Source organism: Phalacrocorax carbo, chromosome 12 (genome assembly GCF_963921805.1).
Source record: "Phalacrocorax carbo chromosome 12, bPhaCar2.1, whole genome shotgun sequence".
Lineage (NCBI taxonomy): Eukaryota > Metazoa > Chordata > Aves > Suliformes > Phalacrocoracidae > Phalacrocorax > Phalacrocorax carbo.
Window position 1 is genome coordinate 3,247,149 of NC_087524.1, and position 23,073 is coordinate 3,270,221.

The window sequence follows — 23,073 nt, forward strand, 5'->3', positions numbered from 1 at the left end:
TAGTCCTAATGACTCCGTAGCTGGAAGACGGGAAGTGCTACAGGATTCTATGAACAAGAACAAAAAAAATCCCATCAAGTCCTTTTGAAAGTCTTGTCCCTTCTGTTGTAGCTTCTTGAAAGGCAGAGAACTGCACTACCAGAGGACAGTCAAAATTAGCCCAGTTTAGCAATCTGGGAATCAAAAGCAAAGTTAACGGTGGGATGCGAGTACAACTGTCTATAGGTGTCAATCTGAAGCCAAGACTTACAGATATAGAAGCCCAATTCTCTGTAGCTTTACTTGGGAGGATGACATTAGCTGTAGTAGACTCAGTTCTCCACATGGTGTAGCCCTTTGAGAAGCCACAGTATAAAGTTATGGATTTAAAAATACTCCTCTCCATTTTTAATCACCATTTCTATCAATCTATCCATTCAGCGTCTCGCTAACATTTCTCTTGTGGTGGGTCCTTATTGTTCGGAGGAGTCAAACACCTACAACCTTCAGCAGAATCCCTTTTCTCTAGGTCAGAATTTAGTTCTTATACCAGAGATGAGTGGGTTGGCTATGCAAGGGTTAAGTGCTCAGCGAAAGGATGAACACAGGGGAATAAACACCTGGAAGAATGTAAGGGGAGCATGGGATGGGGGAAGGGGAGAAGCATCTTAAAGAGGTTTTGTTTTGTTTTGGTTTTTTCACTTCCCCCTTTATAAATATGGTTTGAAACCAGAAGGAACAATTATGGTAAGGGTTTTAACTTCTGCTGTTGGAACCAGCGCAGCACATTTTACCCGAGCAGGCACGCAGTCCCCATGACCGCTTACAGATTGATCCAAGTTTTTGCTGTTTCACTTTCTAGACTTCTGTTCAATTGCTCGTGCCTGCTGAGCTGGGTGGGTAGCGGCTCACGTCGTCTACATTGGCATGACATTTTCGGAGCAGGATGGTGCTCAGCTTTTAGCATCTTCACAGGAAAGAAATTTTCAGTTGTTCCTTGTATAATTTTTTTTTAATTTAAAGATTATACTCACTGTTTCAACTGAAATGTCTTTTCTTGATAAGATTCAATGATTTTTTTTTTCAACTCGGTACCTAAATTAACATCTGTATTTTTATCATTATTTATTCCCTTTTTACTGAGGTAAGAAAACAAATTATAACAACACAAGCATTCCCCGAGTGATTTTTGGAATCTTGCACAAATGAAGTAGCAACTACCAACAGCAGCACTGAGTACCTGGAGTCTGAGAAGGCTAAAATACAAGCTTTTAGAAGTATTTCGTATCTGTAAGCTATTTTATGGTAAATACGCTTGACTATGCAGTATTAGTCAGGAATTGTTTCAGATATTCTTTGAAGATGTGTAAGGAATTTACACAGGTAAAGCTAAACAAAAAAATAAGATAATTTCAGATTATTCTAAAATAACTCTTCTACTTTAAAATACATAGCAGCTATATTATATTCCAGAACAACTTTTACCTATAAGTCAGCCTGTAGACCTTTAATCATAAACATTTGAGATGAAATACTTAATGAATATTTGTAAAATACTAAAAAAAAAATATTTTTCAGCCTTTTAAACATTTTAAACAAAAGCTAGTACTGGAAAAAATCTAGTTGCTAGGATGTGTAATTGGAAGTTCTATGAAAAATGGAAATGTACTTAAAGATAATATGAATCACTTAGAGCCACGCTACCCAGGAAGAGACCCATTCTTCCTTCCGCCCCCACAGACGACTTCTAGAACAGACTTTTGGTTTTCTTTTTTAATAAGTCCATAAAAGCCAAGAATGTATAAAAAGCACATGCAAGTCCATTTACATTAACAGATCAGCAAGAAGCTGCAAACTTTCTTAGTACAGGAACTATGTCTTTAAGATTGGTAGTAGTAAAAAACCAGGCCACCAGAGCTGACAGCGAAGGCGACAACAGCAGCTTTGCTGACAGCTGAATTCCTGTTTTCTTCCTGGGGCACAGGGGTGCGTGGGGGCATGATATCCAAACCCAAATAAAATTCCCTATAGCTTTGGAGAGAACAGCAAAACGGGTTCGTTTTTATTCTTTTACTGATCCTTTTGCAGTCACATCAACAGATCTACAACTTTCGAAGTCTTTTGTAATTGCAACCTAGATTATTGGTTTCGTCTTTCTCCTGAAAAAGGGAATATAAATGGGATCAGAAAAAGAGATGCCAGGAAAAGGTGCAACAGTCCCACCGTCAAATGCCATGAGGAAAAGAAACAGATCCTTGGACTGTCTGTTAACTGAAAAGCTAACAGACTGGTTACTGAAACAGCGAGGCATCACTTTTTGCAAATCTCTACAGATCATTTAGCAAAAACAAGAGGAAAAGCTGCTGGAAGTATCTTAAAGACTTTCTTTAGTAGAACAAAGTAATAGCGCTTGCTTCACCATTCATCTTCCAGTATTTGTAATTTCACTTCAAGTAAAAAGATACTTTCGCACGGAACAAAAAATATAAGTAGCTCAGCTTCCCCTCTTTTCAGTAGTTAGGGATAGGAAGGACGTTAGGCATATTTCACTGTTTCTAGTTTAAGCCATACAGTAATTTGATGTTGCGGCAAGAATGTGGTTTTCTTCTCAAAAATCTATCCACTTTTCCCCCCCCCTTAAGATCTCTCACACTAGTACCTTGAAGACAGACCCAATGTAGTACTTGGGTTTGCTCCAAATAATCCAATCCTTCCTTCCTTGGAAGAAAACAGGTATTAGAACTCATCTGACTGTGAGGAAGACTGAGATTTCCCTTATCTACAGCATCGGTATGGCCTGTAACTCCTCTATATACTCTGATTACGTCTCTGGCCAAAAGCGATTATGTTTAGTACAATCAGTGAAACCATTCCCCTTCTGACCAACTAACACCTCAGGGTTTGTCAAGGTGTAAGGTTTTAAGTGCTAACAGGGAACTGGAATGTTTTTGACAAATTACAGTGAGACCCATGAACATTTCATGGGATTTCAATTATCGGCCCACAACCTGTGACAAACGTAACCGTTACCGTCGCCTCGGGGACCAAGCAATCGCCAGCGGTGTACGGGACTGTAACCGAATTAGTGATTGTGGTGTAAATGGGTTTTCCGTAATATAGTAAGTTCTCTGTGATTATAAACTGTCAGTCGCCTCAATATCCTGCCAGGCCTTCCATTTTTTGTGATTAAACCTCCATGGCAGAAGAATTCTTTCCCATGTTAATTAGTGATGTAAGTTACGCTGCATATGCTAGATGCGGGCAACAATGAAAACACCAACGTTAAAACAGAATTCTCACTACTGGTGGAAGTGTCATACAACGATTCTGATGCACCTGTCAGTACAAGTGAGTCGCTCATGCTGACCGCTGTCAGCCCTTTCTCTTTTTCTTTTGTCCAACGGTATGCTGTGCCCCATGACCATTCAAGTAACATACAGAAAACCGAGGAAGAAGTTATTAGAATTTCACAGAAATCAAATAAAAGACAACCCACGGGAACATCCATGGTTCTTATCGCAGTAAGAAGTCCATACGTATTCTTTAGCTCATTTATATTACGATTTCTTTTAAAGAAAAGGTGCTGGTATTTTGTATTGTTTCATCTATGAGGTAGATGGCACTTTGATATAAATAGTGTAAATCAGAAATTAAGTTAGCTCTGAGCCTGCAATAAGCACTGCACCACTGACTGCTCAAGTCAATTATTACATCATGAATATAAAAGAATTTCACATTTTAAAAAGATAAGCAGTAAGTCTTTGAAAGGAGAGCAGCGGCCAAGCGCACGGACAGGTGCCTTCCGTTGACAAAGTTCAGTGGAATTCTGGCTTTAGCCTCCAGACACCTTCACCGTTTGGGTTTCTGTGGAAGGTGCAGAGATTGCGGAGAAGTTCTCTGAAGACGCAGGACTGTGCCACGGGCAGTTTGGACTCAAATTCGTGCAGTAGCTCCTGGGTGCTCGCCTCGCCATTAACGCGGGCCTGGAACGCGATGAAGTTACGCACGTCCACGAGCAGTTCATCATATTCTGTTGAACCCAGGGTTGGGGCAGGTGCTTGCAGGTGATTCTCATCTCCCTCATTCCCTGTCTGTTGTGGTAAAATAAGGTGGTTTCTTGCCCTCATCTTAGATAATAAAGATGAAGAGTCTAGCGCACTGGACGACGATTCTCCAGATTTTCCATCAAAATGCCCATTGGAACTACACTTCTTTATGTTTTCTTTCTTTATTGTATCCACAGCCTGCAAATAAACATACAAAGTTGGATTTTGAGATCCACAGAATCTGTTAAACAAAATCCGCTTGCTGTTTAGACTTAAACAACAAACACGAACGCTCAGAAGCTAGTCACCTGAAACACACAGTTAAGAGGTAATATGCTCTGGTCTCAACTTCAGAGCTTAGGAAGCAAAAGAAAAGCATCACTGGTCTTGAGACAGATAACCAGACCATGTTGCAATCTGTGACTGCTGTATCTAATTAGACTTAATCAAGATGCTACATCAAAACATGAAAAATCAAATTAATGGGTGACTAAAAATTATAGAATTCTACGTAATCATACGTCAAATGGGCACCAGACACACCTACAGTATAAATCAGTCTTGTTGCATAAATCAGAACATTTTGCGTGTATCAGCTATTAAAAGAAAAGTGTTAGCTTGTGTGTCTTACCTTGCACTTCTTTGCAGGTGATGCACAAGTGGAATGTGAAGAAAGCAGCATGGGGTTTTTTTTCTGACCAAACCGAATCCTAAAAAAAACCACAAAAGGTTTTAAAACATCCTTCTCAAGATAAGCATAGTTTTGCCAAAAAACACTGACTGGGTTTGCGGTTTTGGGTTCTCAAGAGCCCGCTGCCAAAACTCTCTCCCCTCTACTGTGCAGCAATAGCGCTTTCTTTGTACTTCAGAGTGGACTTCCTAGGCTTGTAATATGCCTTCATGTCTTTATTAAATATAAAACATGAAACGCCGCTTTGATATGTTACCGCAAAGATAAATCCAGAGCATCCTAAGGAACTCTTCTATTTCTGGAAGAGCAGTGAGAGAAGTGAACTTACTTCATTCCTGACGGTGCACCTGAAAGACCGCTCGTGCCTGTCCATGTTGGCACACCAGAAGCAGCTCCTAAACATCGCTGTCGAGAGACTTTTAAGGCTCTTAAGGCATCCTGGGCCACTCTGTTTGCTTCTGCTTCCACCACCACATAATCTGCACTGGAAGCTTCCATAATGACATCATGCTTCATAACACTGTGTACCCCTAAAAAACAGAAGATACAGGAAGAGGTGAAGGAGGACATCTGCTGATTTACGTGGTTATCTGTAAAATTAAATATTCACCATTTAAGTGAATCCCACAGTCACATTTTTCCTTTTTCAGGTTGATTGTATTCAGCACTTCAGCATAGTCATTTCTAATAAGAGAGCCCCCTTCTATGAGTTAAGCCATCAATCTGACAGCAAACCACTTCTGGTGTGCTGATGATGTCATCAGTCACAACAGACTCGGCAATCACGTGGGTAAGTCGTTCATTCCTATTGTTATGGACAGGACAGAGAAGTGAAACCCTTGTGTAAGTGACGGTTGCTTACATCCTTATTTCCAGAAGAATCACTGCATTACTTCTGTATTCAGAAGTGTTTCTGGAAGGCTGCAGATCTCTGAAATGTTTGTGCTGAGGTAATTAGCACATTCGTAACTGGAGCATTTCAACGATGAACATTTCAGTGTTTCACTACAGTAACAGAATAGATAAAACACATTTTGTATTGTAGCTCTAACCAGAGTAACCCAACTGCTCTCTCCCTCACTTGCAGAAGTTTTATGTACCTCTGTTTAAATGGTCTGACACTGTTGAGCAGCCACATGACAACGGTTACCTGATTTTTTGAAAAGTTTCTCCAAGACGTAATCATCATTTTTCTTTGAGTCTTCCTCCTTCTCTTCGCTGTTCTCCCTTTTGTATCGCTTCTGTTTCACTAGATGAGGAATACGCTCCCCTTCGAATTTGGCATCTTTGTGATGTTTCTTCTTAGACTTATCTTTGTGGCTCTCACGTGACAGCGTTTCCACCCTGTGCTTTGTTTTTGAGGTACATTTATAATGGTTATTATCTAATTGCCCATTTTCAGTTTTAGCAACCTGCTTTTCCCAAGAGGCAGCTGCACCACCCGTGAGGCTAAAATCGCCCTTGACATTTGCATTAGCTGCTCCACGTCCTTCATCAGCCACCACGGCATTCAGAGATTTGGCGTTCTGTGAAGGCCCTGCATCACCTGGCAACGACTGGGACATAGATCTGTCAGCTCTTTCCAAGCTTTCCTCCTTGCTTTCATTCAGTGAATTTATATTAGTAGCAGCTTGCGCATTATCTTTTGCATAGCTATTTTGGTCATAAGCTCCCAAATTTCCATTGGTTTCTTCGCTTGCCTCTGTTGCTTTAGAAGAAGTTGTCATGTGGGTGGTTGAGTAGGAATTGGATGACTCGCTGGACTTTGGTGAGCTGCCTTCTGTGAGACGGAGATCACCTTTAGAAGTGTCATTATCAGGTGGCTTTTCAAGTTTCCGTTTCAATTGGTGTTTTGGGACTTTAACATCTGAACCAGTACCTGAGGGACAAATGAAATTATTATCCATTTATCAAACACTTCAAATATTTTTTTCTTTTAAACAAATAGGACAAAAATGTGTACCTGCAAAGATTGCACTTGTTTCTGTCCCCTGAGACACATCTGGGCTGCTCAGAGTAAAAAGTTCATAAAGGTCATTGGATTTGAAAAAGCGCCTCTGCTTAGGGTCTTTCAGCACTCTGTTTGTTAAAAACTGCTTGAAGATTTGTCTAAAAAAAGAAAAAAAAAAGTACTTTGTGCATGAAACAATGTCTAGCTATGTTTAAGTACTGAATACGGTACTTAAACAGAAAACTGTATAAGCACAAATGTTACCCTGCAGAACAATTAAGCAGTGGGAAGATGATGTTAGTTTCCAAAAGACAGTCTTGAGTTAGTAACTTTCAGACAACCAAGTAAATTGTTAAACACAGGGATTTATTGTTTTGCAACAACCCCATAACACAACAGGTAACCACCATCCTGAAACGTCCTGTGAGGCATCCCTTAACTAAGCAATAAATAACTTCACAGCTAGAATTTTTTTCTATGCATTCAAATAGAAAAGCTTGCATAGATTGCAATAAAACTATCAGAAAGCGCCTGAAAGAAAAACAAGGGCTTGTTAAAATGACAGCTTTTTAGTGGTTCGATTGGTTGGAGGGATCAAAACCTGCAGGCTGGCTCAGTCTGGTGGTGCTGAGTGGATGACAAGCACTGAAAAGGCAAATCAGACTTGTGGTTGAGAGGAAGGGAAAACAGAGCCCAGCTGCAGAGGGCTGAGAGGAACAAAACTGAGGGAGCTGCAAAAAATCTTCTAGTACTGGTAAATCTACTTTTATGTTGTGTTAGTACTACATAGCTTTTGACTGCATCTTCTAGGCACTATTTTCCTGTAAATAAAGCTGGAAATCACTTCTCAAGAAGTGTTTTAATCCTGGTCTTGGCTCTGCTGGCATTAAGCAGGAAAACTATTTTTTTAAATCCAATTGGCAAAAATTAATTTAGACATAGCTGCCAGCTACTGTAGTGCATTCATCAGAAGACTAAAGTTTTTAAGGTTTAACTTAGCTTCGTAGCTTCCTGCAAGGATGATCACATATTTGCAGGGAAGAAAAACACAGCCAAAGAGAAAAGGCAACTTGCTTAAAGTTCGAAGTCCATTGCACTGTTCTGGAAATAAATGACTTTCTCATGGCTGTCCTGACCCTTAGAGCCCACTTCCTCGGTGTGGTCAGTGCTGTTCAAACACAAGTATGCCAGAGGGACGCAAGCCAACCAACAGCGGATGCTTTGTGTCCATGTGGTAAAACAGATTAAAAAAGGCACTCAATAAGTGCAGGTATTTCATTATTTAGAGCTTTTCATTCATCTGCAGTTTCAAAGAGGATATGCTAGTTCTACAGAGTAATGCCTAGGCAGAGGATTCCCACATACATTCATTTGGAATTCATGTAAGTGAATCCAACTACTAAGAAAGCTGAATGGGAAAGCAAAACAGAAAGATTTCACTGATTTCAAAATACAAGCACTTTAAGGCTTTGGCTACCTTTTTGAATAAAAAAAGTGAATCTGACTTGTGATTCTTGGGATTTTATTCTCTCACTTTGGAATGATTTGGGAATAAAATCAAATTGGGTTTGCAGAGTCGAAATGGATGTATGGACCACGTACATCTTCATATATCGTCAGGACAATATGAAGAACTTGTTGATTTCAATTTGCATTTCAGACTTGTTGAGTCTCATCTTCTAAGGGGCTCTTTTTTCCTGTCTATGCCTCATACTCTCTCATTTACTGTGAATTTTGGATGTGCTGGACACAGATGCTGGAAGAGATCGATGATATATTTAGCATGTGGGCCTTGGCGCTAGAAAGGCAGCAGCACAGCCCTGCAGCAGGGAGTCTAATATTAGAAGGAGGCCCATTTCCCAGCAGAAATTTAAAAACGTTTTCCGTGACATGCCCATCACGATCAAGGATGGGGGTTACAAGTCGTGTGTGCGCATGCATGGGTACGTCACTGTTACACCACCTCAGATTCGCTACAAACGTGTTCTTGAGCATACGGCTGTATCCAAGGAATCATTCTGACTGACCTGTGGTATATCTTCTCTTCAATAGTACCTGCAGTGAGAAGCCTATACACAGTCACCTGTTTCTTTTGGCCTATTCTCCAAGCACGTTCCCGAGCCTGGAAGACAAAAGGTTTGGTTACCAGACATTGGCCTCTTAGACATGTGTTTAACAGACAGCTATCAATTGTACTGTTTCAAACCTAGTTTGGACATTTAACAAATAGTTCAAGAAGCTGTGGTATTTCTACAGCATTAGGACAACTAACTCAGCAGGAAAGGAAAACAATTCAGAAAGTTTACATATGTAAAAAGACAAGTCTCCAATTGTACCAAGAAACCGATGCAAAAAAGCTCCAAAAACAATGTTAAAATTAGAACTTGTATCTAGAATATGTACTTTCTATAGACTTATTCCAAAAGGGACCTATTTCACAATAGAGCTTTAATATACACATTTGCTTTGAACTTTTCTTCTTAACTGAAATCTTTCCTACAAACATCTCAAACCAACAGCTACACACCACTCTAGGTCAGACTACACACTTGCAGACCTCAGAGCTATGTAGGATTTCCATCAGAAATAGCTTCTTCCTCTCAAACATGTAAGCCCCATATACTGTTACGGGATCTGATAAACCAGAGTCTCATCACACTGTCAGATAAAGAGCAACAACTTCAAGGTACTGGCCTAAGAGCAGCTTCAAAGGGCACAGCTACATATCATTATTTAGTGACAAAGCCAATTTAAGCAACACTTGTTCTCCTTTTCTTACCCTGCATTACCCCCATGAACAGTCATGGCTGTTCAAGAGCTTGCACAGCTGTACCCTCCCTCCAGAAACATCTAGTTTGTTTGTTTATTTAAAAAAGCCAGGCCATTTCAACTGTTTGTTTGGCTACACTTTAAACAGCCTATATGAATCAACAATATTCAGGAGTGATAAGGTATAACAGCATAAAGGGGATGTGGTGGGAACCACTTAAATTGGCTTTGCCGCAAGAGTAATAATCATAATGTGGAACTGCACCCTAAGCCACCATTGCTGGGAACAGCAACTTAGGGAAGAGCAGCATAGTGCTTTAACACTATTTGAGGAGATAAATGTCGTTCTGTCTTCAGTTTTATTTCAACTTAGCTGGTAAATGGAATGTAATGAACCCAACTCACCTGCGTGTCTGTACTGGGATTCCAGTCAGGATCATAAATAATAACCCGGTCGGCACCAGTCAAGTTAACTCCAAGGCCACCAACACGAGTTGTTAGAAGAAAAATAAATATGGATTTGTCCTGTAACACAAAACAGAATTTAGTAAAGCAAGAATTACCAAAGTACAAGATAAATTTTTATGATTTCCTGGATTCTTTTATTATCAGCATTATTTGCAAAGATGCAAAGGGAGCCAAGAGAAGGAATACATTTCTTTGTTTGCCTAATGTCTCATTTGACAAATAAAAGCAGTTTCATCTAAATGTCTTTTCCCCCTCCTCAACTGCGTTTTTTTCCTTAGCCGAAACCCCAACTTAAGTATGAAAAAAGTGATGACTTTTTCCCCTCTCACAAAGAAAGTGATTTCATTTGACTGAATCCCCAGTTCTGTGTCTCAAACCTGAAGCAGCATATTTAAAAACAGACCAAAAAGGAATGCAAGGACTCAGCTACACCCACTAACAGGCATTAGCGTGGGGGATGTAACATCTCACCTCATTGTATCTTGTTATAAGGGGCTGTCTGGAAGCTATTGTTGTGGTGCCATCCATCCTGAGGTAGGAGAAGTTTCTGTCTCTCACAAAGACTTCAAGTATCTGCAGCATCTGTTGCAATGAAAAAAAAATATAATGAAATCCAGGTGTGAAGACTCAGCAACTGTCTGATCAAATCATAAGAATTTCTGGTACCACCTGCACAGCCAATCAAACAAACAAGGTGACGACCAAAAACTTGTGAATCTTAAATGAGCAGAAAATTCATTATCTTACGTAATTGGAGGAAAAAAGAAAAGTAGTTATTTCACTGCTGAATGCACAAGTGGAACATTTGTGCTTGGTTGGGGAAGTCCAGAGCCATGGTCTCAAGACAATTAATCAGTTAAATTCCAAAGGAGTCCACGGAAGCAAGACAAAATTGTGAATATACGGGGAGAACAAATGGATGTCACCGCCTGCACTACTGGCCCAAAGCACACAATTCTGAGGATCAGATGTGCCCATGCACTGAACAGAGCAAACTGACTACCAATGCTGTCCTGAAACTACACAGTAGGGACGATAAATACATCACCGTGGCTTCAGCCTGGTATTATATGGGTACAACTGAAACGAGCTTTGACCCAGCATATTGAATCTGGGCAACACTGCCACAATGCTGTGCCATTCCAGTAAAACTTACTGAGCCTGGGAGCTGGTCTCCAATTATTCCTAAGACATTAGTACATTTTTTTTTTTTTAATAAGATATCATTTTTCTGAGAAGGACACCACAAAAGCTGGTTCTAATCACAAGTCTTGTTGGGACACACAGACACAAGTTGTTAGTTTTAGTTAATACTAAAACTGAAAACAATTACCTGTCTTGACTGAGTGAAAACCAACACTCTGTGACCTTGCTTGTGCCATATTTTCAGCAAGGATTCTACCACTATCATTTTTCCAGAACGTTTCCAATATCCAAACTGATCTGCTTCCTCTGCTTCAGCATCTGGTACACCCTTCAAAATCCTGGGACCACCAGTGAAGAGGTCAGGGTGGTTGCAAATCTTTCTCAAAGCTACCAGTCCTGAGAAAATCTAAAGAATACAGGAGAAAAGTATTTTTATTTTCTTGACAAATACTTGTATCTGTACGGGTTGCGGTTGAGAAAAATAAACAGCAATGGATTAATCCAGTCATTATCAAGAAGTTTGTTTTCAATAGTGATCTGCTCTTCAGAGAAGCCATTGGATGCTAATACTTATTTTCATGGGAAGTTTTAGGAAAAATCAGTAAAAGAGAGGGTCAATGAAATGTTGTGTTCTTGTGAGCCTATTCTGGTGACAAAGTTAAGAGAATTCTGCAGCGATTTCCACATTAGCAAAAGCAGTCCATAGCTGGAACTCACAGTCAAATTTTTCCTACTCAAAAGGAAAAATTCCACCAGGTTTGTTACTTGAAATTATTGTGTCCTTCCTTCCAAGCCCCGCCACGTTAGCAGGTAGCTTAAGACAGACCTTGAGGATAGCAAGTATGCCCACCGGAATGCATGGTAACGAAGTACAGATGAGTAAATGTATTTGAACAAATGCATGAAGCTGAAAATTACCTCTTTTGATGCCCTGTTAGAAGGATTCTGTTCAGTTATTCATTGAATAATATTACAAGTCGTATTTATTCTTCTGATATAATGGGCACTCATAAAAATGAACTAGCCTGAAACAGCAAATCTGTCAATCTTCTATCACAAGTTGGATGAGCCTGCTCATAGTTTATGGTTTGTTTGTGCAATGGGGTTTTTGTTCTTCAGCTGGGATTCACTGCTGTCATCACAAAACATCTAATAAAAGCATTGACATTTACTGTTCAAAATTTTCAGAACTCTAGCAAATATGATAGCCCATTCTGTAACATCTTAGAGAAATGTATGCAGATAGTCTTGTACAAGCCATGTCTTGAAGCTCAATCTCCTTAAAACAATTTTTATTGGGATAACTAAAATGGCTAGGCACTTGAAAAAATTTGGCCACTCTGCCTTTGCGAGATCTGGAAAAATAAAAAAGTCAAAAGAGTGATAAGGTCAACATCTGCTTTGTGTGGCACTGCAATATCCACGGCTATACAGACCATACAGCGAACTGGAGCCACTGGGGGTGAGGGGAGAAGGGATTTCACAGGTCACAAGACAAGGAAACATGGTAAATTACACATTACAACCAAGACATATTACTTCTCTTACAAACAAGAGATCTGTATCCTACAGCTAAAATGGGAGTGAAAAAACATCTACTGCATGATACGGAAGTCAAACAGAGCAGATGTGCGCAATGCAGGAGTCACGGGGAACAGCAGACCTTTTACACAGGCAACAGCAGGCATTTGAAACTGTATTTCAATTACTGCTGTCATCCTGGCCACAGCAATTTCAACACTTGTGAGGTTGGAGGCAAAAGATGTTGAAGTGACTAGTAAGACAAGGATGCTTGCTATTTGCTCTGCTGTGTATTAAAACTCCTGTTAAAAATCATCAACTGTTGCATTACGAAGTCATCACACCTGAACTGTACTCTCAGGACAAATGACTTCTTTCCTTTGCTTCGCTTTTGCAATAGGTTAAAAGCACTCATACAGTTACCTACAGCAGGTCATCCAACAAGCCATAATTTGTTCCCAAGATCACAATCCTATTGCGAAGCCCATTCCCGTCCTACTTTTATCCGGTCATGCTACTACATATGGGTCACTAGCTCTCCATATTCCATGGAACATTTCTGAATAAAAAAAGAGCAGACATCCACAAAAGCAGAACTGAGATCAGCGTGTTTGCTTCCCTTTCTGCTCAGAATCCAGCTACAAGGATGCAAAAGTCAGCCAACGACTTTATCCATCAAACTCTACCTGTCATTAACCTTAATTGATGCCAACCTGCATGTCTCCATTGAGGATCTGGTAAACTTCTTTAGAGTTGATGAAATTTTGATAGACTTGACACTGCTCGTCTGTCAAACGGCAAAAGAGGACCTATCAAAAGAAAGAAATGAAACGCTCAAGCCCAACCTGTAAACTCCAAATAGAGTGAATTTTAAAGTTCTGTAACGTGCTACAACGAAGCTTCATGGATGACTGACGTACTGAAACACTAAGTTAAAAGACACTGCATAGACATCATTAGGAATAAAAAAACTTAGAATTTTTGGAGGATGAACATAATCATTAAGATGGATTGAATGATTTTTTCTGTGCCTTTTCCCAATTGGTTTTTTTTTGCCTCTCAAATTGCTTTAGTTTTGGAAGTGCTGCCATTTTCCAGTTTTAATGAGGTAACTGTGCAATGTTAGTGTTCTATCAAAGCTATGTTTATAGGAAATACTTTCACTGTGTGTCTGTTACATCCCTTACAACTTGCAAATTCTTAGTACCTCATAGGAAGGTTAGCACACACAATCTCTTCTGTCATTAGCCTTTGAATGTGAGCATATAATGATTTTTCAGATGGTCTGATGGGCTAAAATGGAACAAAATCACTTCCTCGCATCCTGCTAGGCACCCAGCATTATGCCATAAATTAAACTGATGTAGTGTGCTGTGATTGACAAGAACAAAAATAAAATTTAATCTGTTTTATGATTGCATTCTTCAGAGTAAGTAGCCCAGACACTAAAGTACATAGAAATTCAAAATCGGATGAAAAAAAATATTAGACTACACAGCAGAAGCTGAGTATGGCCTACTCATTTATTATGTACCTTTCAGCACTGTTTTACAAAGACTAGCTTGTCTACGTCTCTTTTAGAGGGAGAAGACAGGAAGGAGAAGAGTGAGAAGACAATAAAGCTTGAAGCACTGAAACCTGAGTGGCCGAAGAATCTAATAATTACTCTAAGTATTTGTAGCAATTTCAGTTGTTTAAATAATCCTTTCTACCTCCTCTACTTTGAATCAAAATGTTTCCTAAAAAGTATCCCGCCTCTTTGTAGAGCAAAAAAGTTTTCAAAAGGCTAATATTTGAGATTTATTAGAACGTACAGGCCCAGCTAGCTTGCAATACGAACAACTACCATGAAGTATTTGCTGCCCAAATTAACCTTTTCACAGCATAGAATCATAGAACCATTAAGATTGGAAAAGACCTCTAGGATCATCAAGTCCAACCGTCAACCCGACACTTCCATGTCTTCTAAACCGTGTCCTGAAGTGCCACGTCCACACGGTTTTTCATTACACCCAGGGATGGTGACTCCCCCACCTCTCTGGGCAGCCTGTGCCAACACTCGACTACTCTTTCAGGAAAGAAATTTTTCCTAATATCCAATCTAAACAGGAAATCCAATATCCAATCTAAGCAGGAAACAATGTTGAAGTGTCAAAGAGATGCACCATAGGAAACACCCCACAGGCAACTCATCTGTATGCACCCGTGACCTGGGAGGACCGTATTAAGCAGACCTGACTACACTTCATATATCCTTTGTTTTTGAGATGAGAGTGTACTTGCATAGACCCTGCAAGTCTACAACCATTTCATACTCAGAACACAGGTGAAAAGTATATGCAGTATGAAAGCTTTACATCTTATCTTTAGTTAAAACAGCATTTAATCTGCCATTAGCACCAATTATTTTCAAATGTCCATGAAAGACTGGAGTCTGGGGAGGGAGAGGGCTAATAGTAAAGATAAGCAAACCTGTTCATTTTTATCTGGAAGTGAAATGCTCATTTTTACATCAGCCTTCATTCTTCGCAGCAAGTAAGGGTTTATAGTGTCCCGTAACACACAGGCACACTTGTATGCAGTTTTTACCTGAAAAAGGAAGAAAAAACAGAAGTTGTATTTTGGTTCTTGATATTAATTTTAGCAACAAGCAGCATTCCATACCGAGTAATAGGAAAATCCTAATAAAATGAGATGGTTTATTATTTTTTATGGCTCTACAGTTACATATTCAACACAACATGAATTGCAATAAAATTAATGTTAGCAACAATAACATTAAGTAAGCCTTCCTCAGATACCTCTAATTTATCTTTCCTAATTTAGTGGACTTTAAGAGAGACCAGAAATGAGGTATTTATTTTAGAAACCAGCCCAAGAAGTGAGTATAAACTTGCACAGAACCAAAATCCTCATGAAAAACTGCTAATACATATACTGAAGATCAAAAAGGAAGCCTGCAGCAATGGCGGTTACTAGACAATAAGTGAAGATTAGTGCTCGCTTGAGACTATTAAAAAAATCGGTACAAGAAAATCCCCATGATCACAGAAACTAAAGGTCACTCTGGCCTTAAATGGAACATATGGTTCTATAATGGGTAATGGATGTGTGAGATGGGTATTAACTGTACATAATCTCTAAAAATACCTTAATTTCTCTTAAAGCAAAACAAAGAATATAATAAATTATTGATATGTAGAAAACAAAGTAGCTGTCCAATTTAGTAGATTACTAAGCTTTAGACAAGGGAAGTATTAAACTGAAAGAGAAAAGAAAACTTTAGAAATGTATGTGTGCAAAACATTACAAAGAATATTCAAAAGGATACAAGTTTATATGAAGCAGTGCAGATTATTATGCGGACAATTTATCAGCTAATGTGAAAAAATGTTTAAGTAGTCAAACACTGAGAACCACAACTAAAGATTAATAGACATACTTATTCAAAATAATATTCCAAACAATTTTTGATTGTAAAATTGAAAAGCTTATCTACTTTCAGACTTCCAGTACCTACTTCAGCTTTTTAAAATTAAACAGATTTCAATTTGGATTTAAGGATTCCTCTATTGCATAATTTGCCGAAGCTTGATATCAAGCGGGAAAGTTCTATTTAAATACATCAAAGTAGGAGATCAGTCACCCCCCACCCCAATTTGCTCATTGTTATATCAAAGAATACTTCTAATGATTTAAACTTTAGGGCTTTTCACATGACAACCTTGCACATAAGCTATACCCCTGTGTAAAGGAAATGGTCTAATTTAGTTGAACAGTTCTTTTCACACATGAAGAAGTAACACACTCACCCACCCCACTCTCGGGTTAGTGTCTAGAACACACAGCATGACGTATATTTAAAGGCAGTTCAGGCACAACATAACAGTTTCCTTCAAGCCAAATTAATATTTTTGATGCATTTACCTGGACAGGAGAGGCATTGGAATATCCTCCCATGGTTATTGGAACAGAAAATTGCTCCATGAACACAGGCAGCGTTCCCAGTTTCCCTGGGAATACAAAGTCAAAGAGGGACCAGAGCTCCTTTAGGTTATTTTGCATAGGGGAGCCAGACAGGATGATTCGATGGGGTGTGCGGAACTATTAATAAAACACACAAAACCAAAAGAAAGTTATTTTCATGGTTCATGGTGTAACCTGCCTCCTTCCTCAGAGGATATTAGATTTAATCATCAATGAATTCTTGTTTTAAAACACGTGGCCTCATATTCCTGAAATAAACAGCTTCCTGTAATATTTTGTCCATAAATTGTTAGCAGAAAATGAACATCAGCAATCTGATATTTATCCCTAATAGTAAATTACTACACAATTTAAAATTTCTGTTTTTTTTTTTCCCGCTATGATACTTCTGTAAATTTACTGATGTAAACTCATTATAAATGTTAAGTAAATTAAACAGTCAAATACAGACCACTGTAATTTATGCTTTTATTATTTATTAATGGTCAAACATGTTATTTTTATGATAAAGTAACACAGGCTATTAGATTTTGGAATCTCACCCCCAGGCACTTAAAATCTTTACTTTTCATGAAGTACCTGCTTGCATGCAAGCGTGACTGCGGCATTTGGATTTCGGATTTTGTGACCCTCATCCAGAATCACATAATGCCAGTCATAGCTGTGGATGTCATCCTGCATCAGTCGAATATATGAGTAAGACGTAATTAAAATTCCATGGCATGAAGCAATTTCCTGGATTAGTTTCACCTAAAAGCAAAAGGTGCACGTTGTCAGTAACAGCGGGACAGAAAACGCACACCTCCTGAACTCCAGGTTTGCTGTCCAGTGTACATACAAAATGTTTCAAAAAGCAGATATACAATTTACTTTGCAAAGAAAATAAGTATAGGCAAGATTTTGATTATACGATTCGTGGCTCATCTGTAAAAGAACGAAGCACCTGAATACTGTGTTATAGCAGATCAGAATTTGACCTGAAGCCTGGTCAAAGGAAACAGTTTTGTTTTGTTTTTTAAGGCTATAATCAAATTTAATGTTTGGGTTTTTCAGATAAAGTAACTGGTTTCTTCAAGTTCTCATTCACCTCACAAACCCAGCTTTGTGTACTGCGCACACGTTCTAGAACAGTAGAAGAAAATTAAAGTGAAAAACAACCACAAAAATCTATTTGGTTAATCCTAAGTTCTGTCCAACCTTTCCATTAATAGGATTAATATACTTATTACTAATCTTCAAATTTTGTTCTTTCTCTTGTAAGCCATGTCCTTCCCCCAAGTTTTCACTAGCCTTTATAGCTGTAAATTACGTAGGGCTGGCACAGCCTGCATCACCTTCCACAACATTCACAGTATCCAAGACTTTCTTGCATTTATCTTCCGCATATAGATCTAGAAGACTTAAAGCAGAAGATAATGGGCTGGGAGGCAATTCTGGATAAAATAAACATACTTAATATAGAAGAAAAAAAAAAGTAGGACCACCCCAGAATTTGCTAAAGGAAAGACAAAACCCTTGTGACTAGAAGTGCCTTTAAGAAAAAAACCAAAATAAACCCAACAAAACCAAAAGAGAAAATCCATTTCAAAGACTCAGATGGTGTTAAAAGTCCATGATTTCTTGTTGTAAAATTTCTTGCTCAGACATACCCCAAGACTCAAAAAGCTCTTCTGGGTTTAACTGTTCAAGAATTTCTACTTTCTGATTATCATCTCCTGATAAAACCATGACACATTATTTAATGTTGACATCACGATTCTCAAGAGAATTTGTAATCTTTGGAACAATTTGTATTACAGAGTAGGATTTCTAGGCAGGTGTGGACATCCAACGCTTAATCCTACCTGGTACATTGCCCATAGTCTGCAACCGTGTCCTGGAGTCTCAGCAATGGCCTATCATAGAATAGCGGAGACATCCCTACCCAAACACTTAAGACAAATCATCTCGGGCGATTTCAAATTAAAAGCTTGTAAAATATGTAACCTCTCCTAGTTTTTGCAATTAATAGGGTACGTCTGCAATTAGCCTGACTTACAGAATGCTGCATTGTTGTCATTAAAAGATGTTTTGTGAAAGTGCTGCTGTTATTATGGAGGCTCAAGAGACCAATCCCTCCTAGAGGGCAAACAGTGGACTAGTAGAAAACAACAGCCATAAATCACGTTGTCAGGTAGCAGAGAGAACAGGAGTGAAACACAGGCACATGAAGGCCATTCATTGTAAACACACCACAGCAGAATCCTAGTCAGGATTTACTGAACCTGTAATTAATTAAAGTTTCCTTCAAGCTAAATTTTTAATAAACAAGGATTTGTGCTGACAATGAAGAAATACAACAGCACGATTTTATCAACTAATGCTACAACACTTATTAACTCTCATTTTACTGCATTGGGCACTTTCTCAGAGGTTGCCTTCGCTTTAGCTGCACCTCTTGGGATTATTTTAAATATTTTTAAAAATGACAACAGATTTAATATTGGATACACACTGCTTCGAGGCTGTGGCATTTCAGAACCTATGCTATTTTATCACGTATTCTTTAATTCACAATTCATGCTTGGTTAGATTGAGGCATGTTTAAATTCCCCCCCCCGCCCCCTGGAAATACACTTCAATGAAATATTCCAGGGCACGCATTGTTAAACAAACAAAATCAGCTTAAGAGAAACAAATCCTAATGCCAAAAGATTACACAGCAGTTATCTAGCTTTGAAATTCTGAACTCCAGCCTTCAAACGATGCTAATGAATAGAGGAACATGCGAGTAGATCGAGTAATTCTGATCTTGTACTTCTGTTGAGCACAGTATTTGGCCTTTACAATTCAAGCACAGTATTTTCTCCTAACTTAGGGTGATAAGTTGGTTGCATTGTCCTGTCTTCACTGGGACACGTGCAGTGTACAAAGACTAGAATATTTCTGGCAAGCGTTATTTCTTACGGCTAAAACATTTATGAGTTATTGTAAGGACATGTCTCTACGCAAATGTTTTCTTCCTTTTGATACTTCACTGTAGCTACAGGTTTGTTTCTGAGGCTACAAAAACAGGACCATTTTTTTGACTGATGCTTACTGAAATAAGGTTTATCTTTTTTAGCATAAAGTAGCCTTTTAAAAAAATATTTAAGGGGACCTGAACACTTCTCTAATATTATGTATTAAACCCAATAATTTTCTTAAAGAGAAATATGTATGTTAAGACTGAACTTAAAGAACTAGACTAGCGATAGTACAAAATTCTCTAAACATTCAGATACCTTTAAAGCACATGTGAACTTACAGAGGTAATATCTAGTCACTTACACAACTATATATCATTTGTGGATCAAAAATGCATTCTGCAGCAGACTTATCACTATCTCATAACCAACCATTAAGCCCAGAGATCCATAAATTCAACCTATAAAACCTCTTTATTATTTCCCTGCCCCCAACAAAACAATCTAAATGGCACCATGAAGAGGCTTCAAAAGAACACATTACAATGTTTAATAATGTAAAAGTTGCACTAGAAAGAGCTAAAGCACTTACTACATATTTAACAAGAATGCTACTTCTGGTGGCACGATACTCGGTTTATCAGAGTTTGGTCCTTCACTCAGAAATAGAGCCTTTGGCTAAAATAAAGGTCCCATATGCAGTCATGCCAATAACCTTAACCTCTGCAGCTATACATAGATCACTACTCTCGTAGTAGAGTACAAGGTCTAAATCTCACTGTGCAAAGTCATCTTTAAACAGATGGTTCCGCAGGTGCAAGCGTCATGCGCCGAGAATTGCTTTCGAGGGCTGCATTGTGTGTCCAGCACTTGACCAGAATAAGGGAGTGGAAAGTTCCAGCTTTACAAACGGTATGCCATTACCACCAGAAAGAATTGGTAAGCTCAGTGATACCTGTTCTAAAGATCAAGAAGTTAAAAGTTCGGCCTTGATCTTAAAAAAACAGCCTCCTTACATATGCGACATGTTAAACTAAGATAACCAAAGTTCATGTTGCCTTAAGAGGCGACATGATTTACAAATGCTCCCGTGCCATCAGATGTTTTTGAAACAGGACAAGCTCTTTGTACAGAAGGCTGTTTTTCCTACACTTACAGAGCTTTCTTCCCTTTATCTTCTGTTCCATACTGTAAATAAAATGGTATTTATGATACACTACATTAGATTTACTTTTATTTTCTCTCATCCTTAGAGGTCTTGGAGCACTTGATATTTACAAGTCACCTTAAGCTACATCAGAACTGAGTGTAAACCACAGCAGGAGGTTAATTGCATAAGACAGTGCCACAGGACATATTTAGCCCCAAATGCTGCATCTTGTTTAAACTGAAAGCTGACTTCACAAGGCAAGACTACTACTTAAACCTGGTTCTTTCTACTGCTCCCACCTGAAGCACATTCATCATCACAGAAAAATGAAATGATCTTCTGTGATCACAAATAATAAAAAAAGCAAGTTTTATATTTCATCCAAATGCCTTAAACTAGCTCTGAAGTCTTGGAAACCTACCAAACTCGCTCTTGTGTCTTTCTTCCGTCATCTGAAATACCAATCTGACTTCCCCTGTGGATAGCCAAAGGCCTTTGAACTGTCATATTTCAAGGGTGAAACTGGAACTTTACAGTTCCCTCCCTTACTGCCAAAAAAATTGTCTACCATTGTTATTTAGCAAAGGAATGAAGTAGTGTCTCTTTTGAAGCACCACACATGCTAAAACCTACACAAATACTGTATCAGCAGAGATACCTGGGCAGGGTGTCTCAATGACTCATCTGAAACAGGCTGACCAGATTTGCAGCCAATCTGGTGCTCACAATTCAGGCTGTTATTTCATAGTATTATGTGGAATATCCTAAAGTTGCTTGCAAAGCAAACCAAAATGGACTGGGAAGAGAGGCTACGCTAAGGTAACCACTGGTGAGCCTCTCAGCTACCACACGGCTCAGAAGTCCTTTTGTAACGCTAAAGAAGCGTCACAAACCAAAAAGATGTGCAAGGTGTTGCCTAGGATCAATTCATGATAAAACAGTTGGAACAGATGTCTTCCCCACTCTTCACTGTCAAGCAAATACCTCTGTGGGCAAGTCTAAAGAATTAGGAGACAGGATCTTGCATTGGTGCCTGAGTACCTTAAGAAGGTGCAACATAAAATAACTCTTCAGAAAAGCATATAATTTCACCAGTGCTGACAGATTTAGTATTTGCTAATATTTCAGGATTCCTGACACTGTTATGGTAATAATTACACAGATTCATCTCACCAAAAAGATCAACTTAAGTTTTATCAAATAAAACTTCAGCTGTTGTCTCTTTCTGCTGTGAAATACCGTCTTGCCTTATGGGACACCTCTCATAGCTTTAACTCGTTTAACTCAAAATTCTCTTTCATTAGTTTTCAGATTAATCTTTCTCTGTTCCTTACAAATCATTTGTCCCTCTCCCACAGGCCTGTACAGAACAAGCTGCAATCCCGTGTTTTACCACAACCTGCTGGCCAACTATTATAGGATAACGCATTCCTCAGAATCCATTAAGACCTTCACTGTCTGATGCCCGGTTTATTTGGGGGACAGTTATATTCTCCCACCCGTCCAGACCATTCTAACCTCTGTTAGCCCAGGGGCTGAAGCGACCTTTCTCACTTCAAAGCAGATAACAATGTCCAGTTCCCCAATCCTGCCTCCTGGCGAGTTAGATGTCCAGCACAAACCCCTTCTCATTTACTTTGGGACAAACCATGATATACTAATATATTAACAGAACAACAGGTGAGTCTGGAATTGCCAGTTTTATCAGGAGTAAATCACCTGGCCTGTATTTTATGCGATACATTTTCAGTGTACAAGTGTCATTTATGCTAATACATTAGTAATAAACTTCTCGTGCAGGTATAAGGACAACTACAATGCAAAAGTTTTGTTGTTTTGGAGGTTTTTTTATTTTTATACCTTAGTCATAAGCTTGCTCCTCCCTGATTAAGAGGCATCTAGGAAACATATGTGCATGAGGTGAAGACCACGTCAGCAGCGACACTTGTTCAAAGCATACTGTTGCTGCTCTCAGAAGATGAGGCATTAGGACAGAAATAAAGAACGGAACCTGTCTAAAGTGATCATAAGGTATCCAAATTCCTTAATTTTAAGTTGCTGAGCAGGCGTTTGTGGGAGTACAAGGGGAAGGTGAAGTCCTGAAAACCTGACTATTCCTGCAGATGGAAAAATTTGAGCCAGTTTGTCAAGTGCATTAATTAACAAATGCCCCAAAATAAGCACACATGATTTAATTTAGGAAGATGTGCAAGCATGTTATTGAGGTCAACGGACTTTTAGGGCTTGAAAACATACCAAGTTAATTGAACAACAGGAAGCTATTAGCACATTAGGGTGTGCTATTCCTTTTTTGCCATGTACTGGAACTGCATCAATTACCTCAGAATACATTTAATCAAGTGCAATTAAGCACCATATCATTTTAATGTTATTACAAGAAATTCAGTAAATATTTAAAG

General features: G+C 38.8%; 1 protein-coding gene across 4 annotated transcripts in view; it reads right to left on the bottom strand.

Moving 5' to 3' along the window:
* Nucleotides 1–2,349: 2,349 nt before the first annotated feature.
* ERCC6 (ERCC excision repair 6, chromatin remodeling factor) overlaps nt 2,350–23,073 on the bottom strand; it is a 48,496-nt gene continuing 27,772 nt past the window's right edge. For all 4 annotated transcript variants that reach the window (XM_064463743.1, XM_064463745.1, XM_064463742.1 and 1 more), the window contains 13 exons: nt 17,138–17,308; nt 16,499–16,675; nt 15,044–15,160; nt 13,285–13,380; nt 11,238–11,456; nt 10,376–10,486; nt 9,842–9,961; nt 8,695–8,789; nt 6,680–6,825; nt 5,867–6,595; nt 5,045–5,246; nt 4,657–4,735; nt 2,350–4,223 (listed from right to left, as the gene is read on the bottom strand). In XM_064463743.1, the coding sequence (XP_064319813.1) occupies nt 3,795–4,223; nt 4,657–4,735; nt 5,045–5,246; nt 5,867–6,595; nt 6,680–6,825; nt 8,695–8,789; nt 9,842–9,961; nt 10,376–10,486; nt 11,238–11,456; nt 13,285–13,380; nt 15,044–15,160; nt 16,499–16,675; nt 17,138–17,308 (2,691 nt within the window). In that variant the 3' untranslated portion in view covers nt 2,350–3,794. The remainder of the gene's footprint in view (nt 4,224–4,656; nt 4,736–5,044; nt 5,247–5,866; nt 6,596–6,679; nt 6,826–8,694; nt 8,790–9,841; nt 9,962–10,375; nt 10,487–11,237; nt 11,457–13,284; nt 13,381–15,043; nt 15,161–16,498; nt 16,676–17,137; nt 17,309–23,073) is intronic.